This window comes from Somniosus microcephalus, chromosome 4 (assembly GCF_052327205.1).
Source record: "Somniosus microcephalus isolate GS21.2 chromosome 4, FLI_Smic_1.0, whole genome shotgun sequence".
Taxonomy (NCBI): domain Eukaryota; kingdom Metazoa; phylum Chordata; class Chondrichthyes; order Squaliformes; family Somniosidae; genus Somniosus; species Somniosus microcephalus.
In genome coordinates this window covers 89,856,594-89,871,565 of record NC_140990.1, presented here as the reverse complement: position 1 = coordinate 89,871,565, position 14,972 = coordinate 89,856,594, and the positions used below count along the sequence as shown (strand labels likewise).

The 14,972-nt window shown below is 51.2% G+C and overlaps 1 protein-coding gene across 2 annotated transcripts in view; it reads left to right on the top strand.

Moving 5' to 3' along the window:
- Positions 1–14,972, top strand: part of LOC147119498 (telomerase protein component 1-like) — a 63,426-nt gene that overhangs the window by 29,721 nt on the left and 18,733 nt on the right. For both annotated transcript variants that reach the window (XM_085985063.1, XM_085985062.1), the window contains 6 exons: positions 1,857–1,966; positions 3,636–3,726; positions 4,295–4,478; positions 5,474–5,693; positions 13,227–13,379; positions 14,276–14,362. In XM_085985063.1, coding sequence (XP_085841189.1) covers positions 1,857–1,966; positions 3,636–3,726; positions 4,295–4,478; positions 5,474–5,693; positions 13,227–13,379; positions 14,276–14,362 — 845 coding nt within the window. The remainder of the gene's footprint in view (positions 1–1,856; positions 1,967–3,635; positions 3,727–4,294; positions 4,479–5,473; positions 5,694–13,226; positions 13,380–14,275; positions 14,363–14,972) is intronic.

Below are 14,972 nucleotides of genomic sequence, written 5' to 3'. Positions count from 1 at the left end.
TGCCCCTTACCTTGAAACTATGCCCCCTTGTTATTGACCCCTCTACTAAGGGGAAAAGTTCCTTTCTATCTACCCTATCTATTCCCCTCATAATTTTGTACACCTCAATCAGGTCCCCCCTCAGCCTTCTCTGCTCTAAGGAAAACAACCCCAGCCTGTCCAGTCTCTCTTCATCGCTGAAGCGCTCCAGCCCAGGTAACATCCTGGTGAATCTGCTCTGCACCCTCTCCAATGCAATCACATCCTTCCTATAGTGTGGTGACCAGAACTGCACACAGTATTCCTTGCTTAGACCACACTTGGAGTACCGTGTACAGTTCTGCCCTCCATATTAGAAAAGTGATATCGAGGCACTGGAGAAGGTGCAAAAAGATTCACTGGGCTGATACCAGAACTGAGATTATTATCAGGAAAGTCTAAACGGGCAGGGGCTCTTTTATAAGAACATAAACAGGAGCAGGAGTAGGCCAATCGGCCCCTCGAGCCTGCTCCGCCATTCAATGAGATCATGGCTGATCCAATCTAGGCCTTGTTGTGTATGTACCTTTAAGAGAGAACTGTTTTACAGCTCCTGTATACTGTAGTACCGGCAGTGACCACACCTGTATATAAAGCCAGAGCAGGCTTCTGTACTTCAGTCTTGAGACTACCCTACTCCAGTAAATACCTGTTGATTGTTAAGTTACAGCCTCCGTGTAGTTCTTGGGGAAACATCCTATTTAAAGAATCACGGATTTAACAGGCCTCAACATCACTTTCCCGCTCTCTCCCCACACCTCTTGACTCCCCTGTAGTTCAAATGTCTGTCAATCTCCGCCTTGAATATAATCAATGACTCCCTGGGGTAGAGAATTCCAAAGATTCGCTGGACTTCTCTGGAAAAGAGAAGACTGAGGGGTGACCTGCTGGATTATCTTCAAGATCATGCAAGGGGTTGATGGGGCCGATATAGAGAAGATGCCTCCACATGTGGGAGAGTCCAGAACTAGAGGCCATCAATATAAGGTAGTCACTAATAAATCCAGTAGGGAATTCAGGAGAAGCCTCTTTACCCAGAGAGTGGTGAAACATAGAAGGTAGGAGCAGGAGTGGGCCCTTCACCCCCTCGAGCCTGCTCCGCCATTCAGTGAGATCATGGCTGATCATCCAAATTCAGTACCCTGTCCCTACTTTCTCCCCATACCCCTTGATCCCTTTAGCTTTAAGAAATATATCTAACTCCTTGAATATATTTAATGAATTGGCCTCAATTGCCTTGTGTGGTAGAGAATTCCACAGGTTCACCGCTCTCTGGGTGAAGAAATTCCTTCTCAAGTGAGAATGTGGAACTCGCTACCACAGAGAGCAGTTGAGGAGAATAGCAGAGATGCATTTAAGGAGAAGCGAGATGAGTACATGTGGGAGAAAGGGCTAGAAGGATATTTGATAGGGTGACATGAAATAGGGTGGGGAGTGTTAAGTACGTGAATGATTGAGACACGGACTAGCAGGAGAGAAACAAACAAGTCTTTACTGGTGAAAGGCGTAAACGAAACTAACCAACAGAGGCTCTCTAGCGCCTTTTATACAGGGGTGGTCACTGCCGGTACTGCAGTCTGAGACCAGTTATTCTCTTAAAGGTACATACACAACAGGGAGGAGGCTTGTGTGGAGCATAAACACTGGCATAAACCTGTTGGGCCCAATGATCTGTTTCTGTGCTGTAAATTCTATGTAATAAAAGTGTGACAACAGGAAGTGAGGTTTAGTGAGACAGGAAGTGCATGCACAGATATTTTTAATATATAGATTTAAAGATTGGTTGATTTTTTAATATTTGCTGTTTGTTTTTCTTCTCCCCCTTGCTCCTCTCCCAGATCACCAGAAGCTTCCGTTCATGGCAATGTTACGCAATTTACGGAACATGATCGCAGCCGGGATGAGCAGCCGACACCACGAGCAGAATTTGAAAAGATTGACGGATAGGGTAGGTTGCAGCAGCGGCGGCTTGAAGAGACCTTCGCGCTCCACCCCCCACCCACCCCCCCAGCCTGCCTGGTGTCCCAGAGCAGGAAGAGCCCAGGTTCTGTCTCTCTCCCCACCCCCCCCCCCCCCCCCCCCCCGGTGCGGAGTGAGCCGATCCCAGCTGGGAATGGGCCGTAGTGGGGCTGCAATGGGTACTGAGTCCCACATGGAGCAGGAAGAGCTCAGGTTCCAAACCCCGGCCCCCGGTCTGAGCTGAGGGAGAAACCAGATGGCAATCACTATCCAGTGGCATTTGTGTGGTGATCAGGATTGGGCGCAAGATGTGTAGATTCTGATCAGCCTCCAGGTGTCTCGCTCCAAAGTCTACACGAGTGAGATTTACCAGAATGGTACCAGGGATGAGGGACTTCAGTCATGTGGATAGACTGGAGAAGCTGGGATTGTTCTCCTTAGAGCAGAAAAGGTTAAGAGGAGATTTAATCGAGGTGTTGAAAATGATGAGGGGTTTTGGTAGAGTAGATAGGGGGGGAAACTGTTTCCACTGGCTAGCAGGGAGACGAGGAAGAATTTTTTTTACGCAGCGAGTTGTGATCTGGAATGCACTGCCTGAAAGGGTGGGGGAAGCAGATTCAACAGTAACTTTCAACAGGGAATTGGATAAATAGAATCATAGAAAGTTACAGCACAGAAGGAGGCCATTTCGGCCCATCGTGACCGCGCCGGCCAACAAAGAGCTACCAGCCGAATCCCACTTCCCAGCTCTTGGTCCGTAGCCCTGCAGGTTAGAGCATCCCAAGTGCACATCCAAGTACTTTTTAAATGTGGTTCGGGTTCCTGCCTCTACCACCCTTTCAGGCAGTGAGTTCCAGACCCCCACAACCCTCTGGGTGAAGAAATATCCCCTCAAATCCCCTCTAAACCTTCCCCAATTACTTTAAATCTGTGCCCCCTGGTTTTTGACCCTCTCTGCTAAGGGAAATAGGTCCTTTCTATCCACTTTATCTCGGCCCCTCATAATTTCATACACCTCAATAAGTTCTCCCCTCAGCCTCCTCTGTTCCAAGGGAAACAGACCCAGCCTATCCAGTCTTTCCTCATAGCTACGATTCTCTACTCCCAGCAACATCCTTGTAAATCTCCTCTGCACCCTCTCTAGTGCAATCACATCTTTCCTGTAATGTGGTGACCAGAACTGCACGCAGTACTCCAGCTGAGAGGCCTAACTAGTATTTTATACAGTTGAAGCATAACCCCCCTGCTCTTATATTCTATGCCACGGCAATAAAGGCAAGCATTCCGTATGCCGCCTTAACCACCTTATCTACCTGGCCTGCTACCTTCAGGGATCTGTGGACATGGACATACTTGAAAAGGAAAAATTTGCAGGGCTATGGGGAAAGTGCAGGAGAGTGGGACTAATTGAATGGCTCTTTCAAAGAGCTGGCGTTGGCACAATGGGCCGAACGGCCTCCTTCTGCGCTGTCTGATTCCACGACTCTGTACAGGATGGAACCTGGCCCTCTTGTGGCCTGGTACCGCATTGGAGGGAGTCTGAGGGTGGGGGGTGCGGGGCAGGGAGGCGTGGTGCGATGGAATGATTCTCTAATGTACGAGGCTGATCCCCGGGTCGGGTCCGTGTCTGACCGCCCCCTCTCTTCCTCTGTCCGTAGAACTCTGTGATCCACAGCCGCCAATTCCCGTTCCGATTCTTCTCCGCCCACAAAGTTCTCGCTGAGCTGCAGGAACGGCTGGAGCAGAAAGGTGAGTGAGTGGCGGGGGGCGGGGGGGCTTTGTACTATCGCACCCAGTCTGGAGGAGAGGGGGGGTGGGGGTAAGGGGGATACTTGTTCAATCAGAGCTGGCTGGGACGGGGGGGAAGCACGCTCTCTCTCCATGAGGTGACTACACAGGGAATAGTGTAGGGAATAGATGCTGGGGGAGGCTCCACCCTGGGATGGGGAGCAGAGACGGGGGGGAGATCTCCCCTGGAGTGGGGAGCAGAGACTGGGGGAGATTCCCCAAATCTTGGTCGGCACTCCCAGTGCCATTGCTGAGGGGAGTGCTGCATTGCCGGAGGAGCGGTCTTTCGGATGAGATGTTTATCCCTCAACCAACATCACTAGAGTAGATGATCGTGTCATTGATCATGTTGCTGTTTGTGGGATCTTGCTGTGCGCAAATCGTCTGCCGCGTTTTCCTACATTCAGACGTTGACCGCACTTCAATTGAAGTCCTTCATTGGCCGTAAAGAGCTCTGGGATGTCCCGAGGTGGCGAAAGGCGCTGTACAAACGTGAGTCTTTTTCTATCTCTTTGTGTTCAATGGACAGATGACCCCCTTCCGACGAAGCAGGCCCTGGTCCAACAGGCCCTGGGGCCCACCCGTCTGCCGAAAGGGCGCTCGCGGTTCCTGAAGGCCAAGGGCTGGCCACCGGCCCGCCAGAACCGCGTCGAGTGCGTCTCCGTCATCTACCGGCAAGTGACCAAGAAACTGGAGGAGCTGGAGAAATGCAGGTAACCCTGCTCGGTCTGATGGGGTGGGGATCGGGGAAGGAGGGGGATGGGTGGGGATTTAGACGCCTCGTCCCGGGGTTGCGGCCTGACGTGCCTTCGGGGCGCCGTTGCTGGGGCTACAATAGGTACTGAGCCACACCGTGAGCAGGAAGGGCCCAGGTTCCATCCAACTTAACAATTAGACTCTGGCTTCAGGAGTGATAGGTCTCTCTTAGCAGCAGAATACTCCACTGTACATTACAGGTATAATTGTTTTATCCACTCTCGGGGATGTGGGCGGTGCTGACAAGGCCAGCATTTATTGCCCATCCCTAATTGCCCTTGAGAAGATGGTGGTGAGCCGCCTTCTTGAACCGCTGCAGTCCGTGTGGTGATGGTACTCCCACAGTGCTGTTAGGGAGGGAGTTCCAGAATTTTCACCCAGCGACGATGAAGGAACGGCCGATATATTTCTAAGTCAGGATGGTGTGTGACTTGGAGGTGGCGGTGTTCCCATGTGTCTGCTGCCCTTGTCCCTCTAGGTGGAAGAGGTCGCGGGTTTGGGAGGTGCTGTCGAAGAAGCCTTGGCGTGTTGCTGCAGTGCATCTTGTAGATGGTACACACTGCAGCCACGGTACGCCGGTGGTGGAGGGAGTGAATGTTTAAGGTGGTGGATGGGGTGCCAATCAAGTGGTCTGCTTTGTCTTGGATGGTGTCGAGGCTCTTGAGTGTTGTTGGAGCTGCACTCATCCAGGCAAGTGGAGAGTATTCCATCACACTCCTTACTTGTGCCTTGTAGATGGTGGAAAGGCTCTGGGGAGTCAGGAGGTGAGACACTCGCCGCAGAATACCCACATGTATAACACTTCTCTCCATCAGGAGCAAAGCCACGGGGGATCGGCTAGTATATTTCAGTCAAGGACTGGTCCTTATCGCGACTTTTTGCTTCCTCTTGGACTGACCTCATTTAGTGCTTATTTCTCTCTCCTCTCTCAAACCCTCCCCCCCCCAATCAGGGACATTCGATATGACCAGAATCTTCTGGAGAAGTACCGGGCAGCCCTGGACACAGCCATCGAGATATCGGCCGCGCACAACGTCCCCCCTCTGCCGGGCCGAACGGTCATCCTGTGCTCCGTGGAGCAGACGATGAATCTACCCTGCTTCGGCGCCAAGGGCCTGTGCGTCCCCAGGGACGGGACCCAGGGTAGCGAGGATGAGGCCAAGGGCCCAAAGGTAAGACTGGCAGGTCAGGGGGAGAGTCACTCGCCGCAGAACACCCACATGTACAACACTTCCCTCCATCAGCAGCAATGCCACGGGGGATCGGCTAGTTTATTTCAGTCAAGGACTGGTCCTGGTTGCGGGATGGGGTGGGGGGCAGCAATCGAGTGGCGATGGGCTGCCTAATATCTCAGTGGGCGTCGGATCACCCTGCGGTACTGAGTCCCACCACACCGCAGGAAGAGCACAGGTTTCATCCCTGCGCGCCCCCCGCCCCCCCCCCCCCCCCCCCCCCAAAGTCTGTGCTGAGTTAGCTGGTCCCAGCTGTGGGCGGGTGGTAGGTGGGCTACAATTGGGCCTCGAAGCCCCCTGCTTCGGTAGGGGTCATCTGTCCATCGTACATAGAGAGAAAGCAGCCTGGGATCCTGCTCCTGATTGCTGCCCGGTGACACCTGCTGTGAAGCGCCTGGCCGGGGGGAGGGGAGTCAGCGTGGGACAGGATCGGGGTTCGGGTATGATGCTGTCCACGGTCGAATGTCTTCCTGACCCTCTGGGTTCACACGTGAAGAAGGGGCCCCTTGGTCGAGGTGCCAGCGCGCCTCCACAGCCCAGAACGAGGCAGCGACGAGGGGGGGGTTTGGCCCGGACAATAGTATTCCTATCGTATGCTTTCTGATGTATGGACCACAGGTATAGGAAGAGGCCATTCAGCCCCTCGAGCCTGTTCCGCCATTCAATTAGATCTGTACCTTAACTCCATCTACCCGCCTTGGTTCCGTTACCCTTCATACCCTTAACTAACAAAAATCTACCAATCTCAGTTTTGACGTTTTCAATTAACTCCCAGCCTCAACAGCTTGTTGGGAGAGTGAATTCCAGATTCCCACTGCCCTTTGTGTGAAGAAGTGCTTCCTGACATCACCCCTGAAAACGCCTAGCTCTAATTTTAAGGTTGTGCCCCCTTGTTGTGGACTTCTCCCCCCCCCCCCCCCCCCCCCAACCAGAGGAACTAGTTTCTCTCACGCTCTACCCTATCGACTCCTTTAATCATCTTTCACACATCAATTAGATCACCCCTTAATCTTCTAAACTCAAGGGAATACAAGCCTAACCGATGCAACTTTCCTCTCCAATGCAGTACTGCGGGAGCGCTGCACTGTCGGAGGTGCCGTCTTTCGGATGAGACATTAAAACCGAGTCCCTGTCTGCTCTCTCTCGGGTGGATGTAAAAAATCCCACGCCCACTATTTCGAAGAAGAGCAGTGGAGTTCTCCCCAGTGTCCTGGGGACCAACATTTATCCCGTAACCGGCATCACTTTAAAAAAAAAAAAAAAAATGACCTTGCCATTATCACATTGCTGTTTGTGGGAGCTTGCTGTGCGCAAATTGGCTGGCGCGTTTCCCACTTTACAACAAAGGCGACACTTAACAAAAAATGTACTTAATTGGCCTGAGGTCATGAAAGGTGCAAAATATTTTCTTTTTCATAATTTAACCCTCTATGTCCTGGTATCATTCTGGCCAATCTGCGCTGCACCCCCTCCAAGGTCAGTATGTCCTTCCTGGATTCCGATGCCCAGAGCTGACCGCAGTGCGCTGAATGTGGTCTAACCAGAGCACAACTTCCACCTCTTTGTGTTCCAGCCCTCCAGATGATTGGTGAGACCACACCTTGGGATGTAAGAAAACTACTAGGCACTTGGTCTGAGTATTAAACAAGGCTTTAAGCAACTGTTTCTCAACATGGCGACCTAGTTGTGTCCTTCACCAGCTCCTGTTAAGGAATGTCCTGCACAAGCTGGGCCCATGCCCGAGTATTTATACTCTCCCTGGACAGCGCCACCAGCAGGCCGCCCAGTATTACTTCATAAGTCATTTCCGCATGAATGACAGATTCATGTCACCTTGAGTACTGCGTACAGTTTTGGTTTCCTTATTTAAGGAAGGATATTCTTGCATTGGAGGCAGCTCAGAGACGATTCACACGGTTGATTCCTGAGATGAGGGGGTTGACTTATTGAAGAAAGATTGGGCCTCCACTCATTGGAATTTAGAAGAATGAGAGGGGATCTTATTGAAACATATAAGATACTGAGGGGGCTCGACAAGGTAGATGCAGAGAGGATGTTTCCCCTCATGGGGAAATCTAGAACTAGGGGGCATAGTTTCAGAATAAAGGGTCGCCCTTTTAGAACTGAGATGAGGAGGAATTTCTTCTCTGAGGGTCGTAAATCTGTGGAATTCTCTGCCCCAGCGAGCTGTGGAGGCTGGGTCATTAAATACATTTAAGGTGGAGAGAGACAGATTTTTACAAGATAGGGGAGTGAAGGGTTCTGGGGAGCGGGCTGGGAAGTGGCTTTGAGCCCAAGATCAGTCATGATCTTATTGAATGGCAGAGCAGGCTCGAGGGGCCAAGTGGCCTATTCCTGCTCCTATTTCTTATGTTCTTATAAAGACCAATGTTTCTTTAGCCTTTTAAAATATTTCTTGTACCTGTCCACTAGCTTTCAGTGATGTTTGTACTTGAAACCTCTGCTCCTCGACAGTTCCTCGCTGATCATCATTTAGAAAACACTCTGATCTATCTTTCTTAGGTCCAAAGTGAATGGCCTCACACTTTCCCACACTGGGTCAGTAGCCAGAGGTCAAAGATTTGAAATTATCGGCAGAAGATCAGCCATGATCTCATTGAATGGCGGAGCAGGCTCGAAGGGCTGAATGGCCTACTCCTGCTCCTATTTCTTATGTTCTTACGTTCCCGTCACCTCCACTGCCTCTGATTTGTCAGATTGCTTGTCCGACATCCAGTCCTGGGTGAACATATTTCCTCCAACTAAATATTGGGCAGACCGAAGCCATTGCCTTTGGTCCCAGCCAAAAACTCCATTCCCTAGCCACCGAATCCGTCCCTCTCCCTGGCCACTGTTTGAGACTGAACCAGACCGTTTGCAGCCTTGGTGTCGTATTTGACCCTGAGCTGAGCTTCCGACCCCATATCCGCTCCATCACCGAGACCGTCTCTTTCCACCTCCGTAACATCGCCCGTCTCCGCCCTTGCCTCAGCTCATCTGCTGCTGAAAACCCTCATCCATGCCTTTGTTATCTCTAGACTTGGAGTCATAGAGTTATACAGCACAGAAAGAGGCCCTTTGGCCCATCGTGTCCGCACCGGCCATCAAGCCCTGTCTATTCTAATCCCATTTTCCAGCACTTGGTCCGTAGCCTTGTATGCTGTGGTGTTTCAAGTGCTCATCTAAATGCTTCTTGAATGTTGTGAGGGTTCCTGCCTCTACCACCCTTTCAGGCAGTGAGTTCCAGATTCCAACCACCCTCTGGGTGAAAACGTTTTTCCTCAAACCCCCTCTAAACCTCCTGCCCCTTACCTTGAAACTATGCCCCCTGGTTATTGACCCCTCTACTAAGGGGAAAAGTTCCTTTCTATCTACCCTATCTATGCCCCTCATAATTTTGTACACCTCAATCAGGTCCCCCCTCAGCCTTCTCTGCTCTAAGGAAAACAACCCCAGCCTGTCCAGTCTCTCTTCATAGCTGAAACGCTCCAGCCCAGGTAACATCCTGGTGAATCTCCTCTGCACCCTCTCCAATGCAATCACATCCCTCCTATAGTGTGGCGACCAGAACTGCACACAGTATTCCAGCACACATTCTAGCGTTGACTATTCCAATGCCCTCCCTGCTGGCCGCTCATTGTCCACCCTCCATAAACCTGAACTCATCCAAAACTCGGCTGCCCCATGTCCTAACTCGCACCAAGTCCTGTTCACCCATCACCCGCTGTGCTCGCTGACCTACACTGGCTCCCGGTCCAGCACTCTGCCTCGATTTCAAAAAAAAAAAAAAATTCTCATCCTACTTTTCCAATCTCTCCATGGCCTCACCCCTCCGTATTGGTCACCCTCTCCAGCCCTACAACCCTCCGAGCTCATGTAAGACATGCGGAATTAGCCCTCGCCCCGTCCAACAGGTTATAGAGTTCGGGCTTGAGACTGATGAGAGATTACACCAGACACACGGGTTCAGTCTGTAACCTTTTATTGTTCCTAAGACAGATTCAAAACCCCAACCACTACTCGAGCAGTTCACCAATAATATTACAGGAAATCAGACATACAGCCACCCGCCAATGATCGGCCCAGCGTTGATTGTAGGTCCTCATAGAAACACAGAAGATAGGAGCAGGAGTAGGCCATTCGGCCCCTCGAGCCTGCTCCGCCATTCAATGCGATCATGGCTGATCATCCAAACTCAGTACCCTGACCCTGCCTTCTCCCATATCCCTTGATCCCTTTAGCCTTAAGAAATATATCTAACTCCTTCTTGAATATATTTAATGAATTGGCCTCAACTGCCTTGTGTGGTAGAGAATTCCACAGGTTCACCACTCTCTGGGTGAAGAAATTCCTCCTCATCTCTGTCCTAAATGGCTTACCCCTTATCCTTAGACTGTGACCCCTGGTTCTGGACTCCCCCGCCATCGGGAACATCCTTCCTGCATCTAGTCTGTCTAGTCCTGTTAGAATTTTATAAGTTTCAATGAGATACCCTCTCATTCTTCTAAACTCCAGCGAGTACAAGCCCAATCGACCCAATCTCTCCTCATACGTCATTCATGCCATCCCAGGTATCAGTCTGGTGAATCTTTGCTGCACTCCCTCCATGGCAAGAACATCCTTCCTCAAGTAAGGCGACCAAAACTGCACACAGTACTCAAGGTGTGGTCTCGCCAAGGCCCTGTACAACTGCAGCAAGACATCCTTGCTCCTGTACTCAAACCCTCTCGCTACGAAGGCCAACATACCATTTGCCTTCTTAACCGCCTGCTGCACCTGCATGCTTACCTTCAGCGACTGGTGCACAAGGACACCCAGGTCTCGTTGCACTTCCCCTTTTCCCAATCTATTGCCGTTCAGATAATCTGTCTTCCTGTTTTTGCCACCAAAGTGGATAACCTCGCAATTATCCACATTATACTGCATCTGCCATGCTTCTGCCCAATCACCCAACCTGTCCAACTCATACTGGAGGCGAAAAGACTGGCCAGGCCCCTCCTTCCTCTGACTGCAGCTTGATCCTCGTAGGCAAGATGACTGGCCAAACCACCACCTTCTGACTGTAGTGCTGATATTCTTCAGCCACTGTGTTTTATACAGCTTTCCTTGTCTTTTGCATTAAATCAATCATTCAGAGATGGTGAAATGTTCCTATAAGAACGTAAGAAATAGGAGCAGGAGTCGGCCATTCGGCCCTTCGAGCCTGCTCCGTGATTCAATGAGATCATGGCTGATCTTCTGCTTCAGCTCCATTCACCGGCCCTATCGCCATATCCCTTGATGCCCTTACTAGTCAGAAATCTATCGACTTCTGTTTTGAATTTACCAATGACTGAGCCTCCACAGCCCTCTGGGGTAGAGAATTCCAAAGATTCACCACCCTCTGTGTGAAGAAGTTTCTTCTCATCTCCGTCCTGAATGGCCGACCCTTTATCCTGAGGCTGTGGCCCCTGGTTCTAGACTCCCCAGCCAAGTGAAACATTCTCCCAGCATCCACCCTATCAAGCCCTGTAATAATTTTGTATGCTTCAATGAGATCCCCTCTCATTCTTCTGAATTCAAGAGAATACAGGCCTAGTTTACTCAATCTCTTCTCGTACGACAGTCCCGCCATCCCAGGAATTAATCTCGTGAACCTTCTACTAATGTTGGTTTGAGCTGTCAAACTTTCACACTCGCACATCCTGTGTGGCTATCCATTAGTTTGTCCTTATTACAAACCAAAATTGTTCATTCACTCCTAAAGTTTACAAAGGTGGCAGAAAACCACTTGATTAGGTTCATGAGTTACGTTGTAGTCTTCATTTCAAAACTTCAAAGAACATAAGAAATAGGAGCAGGAATAGGCCACTTGGCCCCTCGAGCCTGCTCCGCCATTCAATGAGATCATGACTGATCTTGGGCTCAAAGCCACTTCCCTGCCCACTCCCCATAACCCTTCACTCCCTTATCTTGTAAAAATCTGTCTCTCTCCACCCTAAATGTATTTAATGACTCAGCCTCCACAGCTCTCTGGGGCAGAGAATTCCACAGATTTACGACCCTCAGAGAAGAAATTCCTCCTCATCTCAGTTCTAAAAGGGCGACCCTTTATTCTGAAACTATGCCCCCGAGTTCTAGATTTACCCACGAGGGGAAACATCCTCTCTGCATCTACCTTGTCGAGCCCCCTCAGTATCTTATATGTTTCAATAAGATCACCTCTCATTCTTCTAAATTCCAATGAGTATAGGCCCAGCCTGCTCAACTTTTCCTCATAAGTCAACCCCTTCATCTCAGGAATCAACCTCGTGAACCTTCTCTGAACTGCCTCCAATGGAAGTATATCCTTCCTTAAATAAGGAGACCAAAACTGTACACAGTACTCGAGGTGTGGTCTCACCAATACCCTGTACGGTTGTAGCAGGACTTCCCTGCCTTTATACTCCAGCCCCCTTGCAATAAAGGCCAACATTCCATTTGCCTTTTTGATTACTTGCTGTACCCGCATGCTAACTTTTTGTGTTTCATGCACAAGGACCCCCAGGTCCCTCTGAACTGTAGCATTTTGTAATCTCTCCATTTAAATAATTTGCTTTTTTATTGTTCCTGTGGATGACCTCACACTTTCCCACATTATACTCCGTCTGCCAAATGTTTGCCCACTCACTTAGCCTGTCTGTATCCCTTTGCAGGTTCTTTGAGTCCTCTGCACAACTTGCTTTCCCACCCATCTTTGTATCATCCGCAAGCTTGGCTACATTACACAAAGGTTTGACTTCTCACCTCAGAAAAGTCACCAGCGACACCATGTCTACAATACGAAAGAGGGTTTGTTTATCTCTGTGTTGTCTGTCACTACCCCCTGCAGTCACAGCCATATCCTGAGGGAAAGGGTCCCAGTCCCTCAGAGAGGAGACCATCATCCCCTCAGTCTGGGCTGGATTTGAACCCCAGGTCCCAGAGGGTGAAAGGTCAGTGTCTGACCCTCCACGCTGCCCCCACCCAATACCGACACCACTCTGCCTTATCAGTGAAAGACTGCTTGTTACATTCACCAATTTTATTTCACTTTGCAAAAACCTTTTTGCCTGGCAAAGTATTTCAAGAAATATGAAAATTAAGGGTCTGTATATACTTTCTACACTGTCTGCACTCCTCAAATTCCGGCCTCTTACGTATCCCCGATTTTCACTGCTCCACCATTGGCGGCCGTGCCTTCTGTTGCCTGGGCCCTAAGCTCTGGAATTCCCTCCCTAAACCTCTCCACCTCTCTACCCTCTCTCCTCCTTTAAGACGCTCCTTAAAACGTACTTCTTTGAACAAGCTTTTGGTCACACGTCATAAGATCTCCTCATGTGGCTCGGTGTCGAAATTTTGTTTGGTAATCACTCCTGTGAAGCACCTTGGGATGTTTTACTACGTTAAAGGCGCCATATTAATGCAATTTGTTGTCTCGTTTCCCGGCTTCGTGTTCCTTTGCCCGCGCCTCAGATGCTGGAGGTGGCCGTTCTCCTGGGACTAATGGCGAAACACGTCAGCGAGCACTGCCGGCTCGTCCTCTACAGATACGACACCTACCTCGAGGTTGACGTCAGGCCAGGGTCGATTCTGGGCAACGTGGGTCAGGTGCTGCAAAAGGCTACGGTAGGTAGGGAGTGGCGTCGGCACTGGGTGGGGGCAGCGTGGAGGGTCAGACACTGACTGTTCACCCTCTGAGACATGGGGTTCAAATCCAGCCCAGACTGAGGGGATGATGGTCTCCCCTCTCTGAGGGGCTGGGACCCTTTCTCTCAGGATAGGGACAGAGAGAGTCTCTCTGATTGCAATTCGGACGGTGGATGGAAGGTGAGGGGGAGGGGGGGGCGGATGGGAGGGAGGAGTCCCCCTCTGGAAAGAGAGGGTGAGGAAAGAGTCTCCTCCCCTGGGAAGAGGATGAAGAGTCTTCCCTCTGGGGGCAGGGGAGGGAAGGAGTCTCCCTTTGGGAAGGGGGTGGGAAGGAGTCTCCCTCTGGGAAGGGGGCGGGGGAGGGAAGCAGTCTCCCTCTGGGAAGGGGGCGGGAGAGGGGCGGAGTCTCCCTCTGGGAAGGGGGCGGGGGAGGGAAGGAGTCTCCCTCTGGGAAGGGGGAGGGAAGGAGTCTCCCTCTGGGAAGGGGGAGGGAAGGAGTCTCCCTCTGGGAAGGGGGAGGGAAGGAGTCTCCCTCTGGGAAGGGGGAGGGAAGGAGTCTCCCTCTGGGAAGGGGGAGGGAAGGAGTCTCCCTCTGGGAAGGGGGCGGGAAGGAGTCTCCCTCTGGGAAGGGGGTGGGGGAGGGAAGGAGTCTCCCTCTGGGAAGGGGGCGGGAAGGAGTCTCCCTCTGGGAAGGGGGCGGGGAGGGGGAAGGAGTCTCCCTCTGGGAAAGGGGCGGGGAGGGGAAGGAAGGATTTTCCCTTTGTGAAGGGGGTGGGAGGAAGTCCTGCTCCGTGGAGGGGATCGGAGCTGGGATGGGCCGGTTTTCTTTCCACCCATTCCCGCTCTGTAATTTGCTGTCTCTTCTCTTGCTGCAGGAACTCCAAGAGGCTGAGATGCGTGTGCCTGTGCAGGACAGTGGCATGATCTCCTTCCTCCTGGACTCTGTGCGGGACAACGTGCAGGTACGGTCTGGATCGCCTTGTGTGTGGAGGGTGGGGGAGAGAGAGTGGGGAAACTATCCTTGGAAATCCTTACCCCCCCGTTTCACGTTCGAAAGACACGGTTCATTTACAATTGTTGTTCAGAGTTTGAAGAGCTACCGAGGGCGCCAGAAGGCCGAGGTGGCTCATTTGAAGCCTTTCCATCCTGTTGCCCGACTCCCCCCTGCCCTCGCGACCAGCTGCGACCTTCCTCGAGCTCCTTGCTGGACAGCCATGGCTCAGTGGTTGGCACACACTACTGAGTTAGCAGGTCGTGGGTTTGAGTCCCGCTCCAGAGACTTGAGCTTAAAATCTAGGCCGACACTTCCGCTGCCAGTACTGCACTGTCGGGAGCTGCCATCTTTCGGATGAGACGTTAAAACCGAGGCCCTGTCTGCCCTTTTGTGTGCAGTTTTGGTCGCCTTATCTGAGGAAGGATGTTCTTGCCATGGAAGGAGTGCAGCGAAGATTCACCAGGCTGATACCTGGGATGGCAGGAATGACGTATGAGGAGAGATTGGGTCGATTGGGCTTGTACTCGCTGGAGTTTAGAAGAATGAGAGGAATCTCATTGAAACATAAAATTCTAACA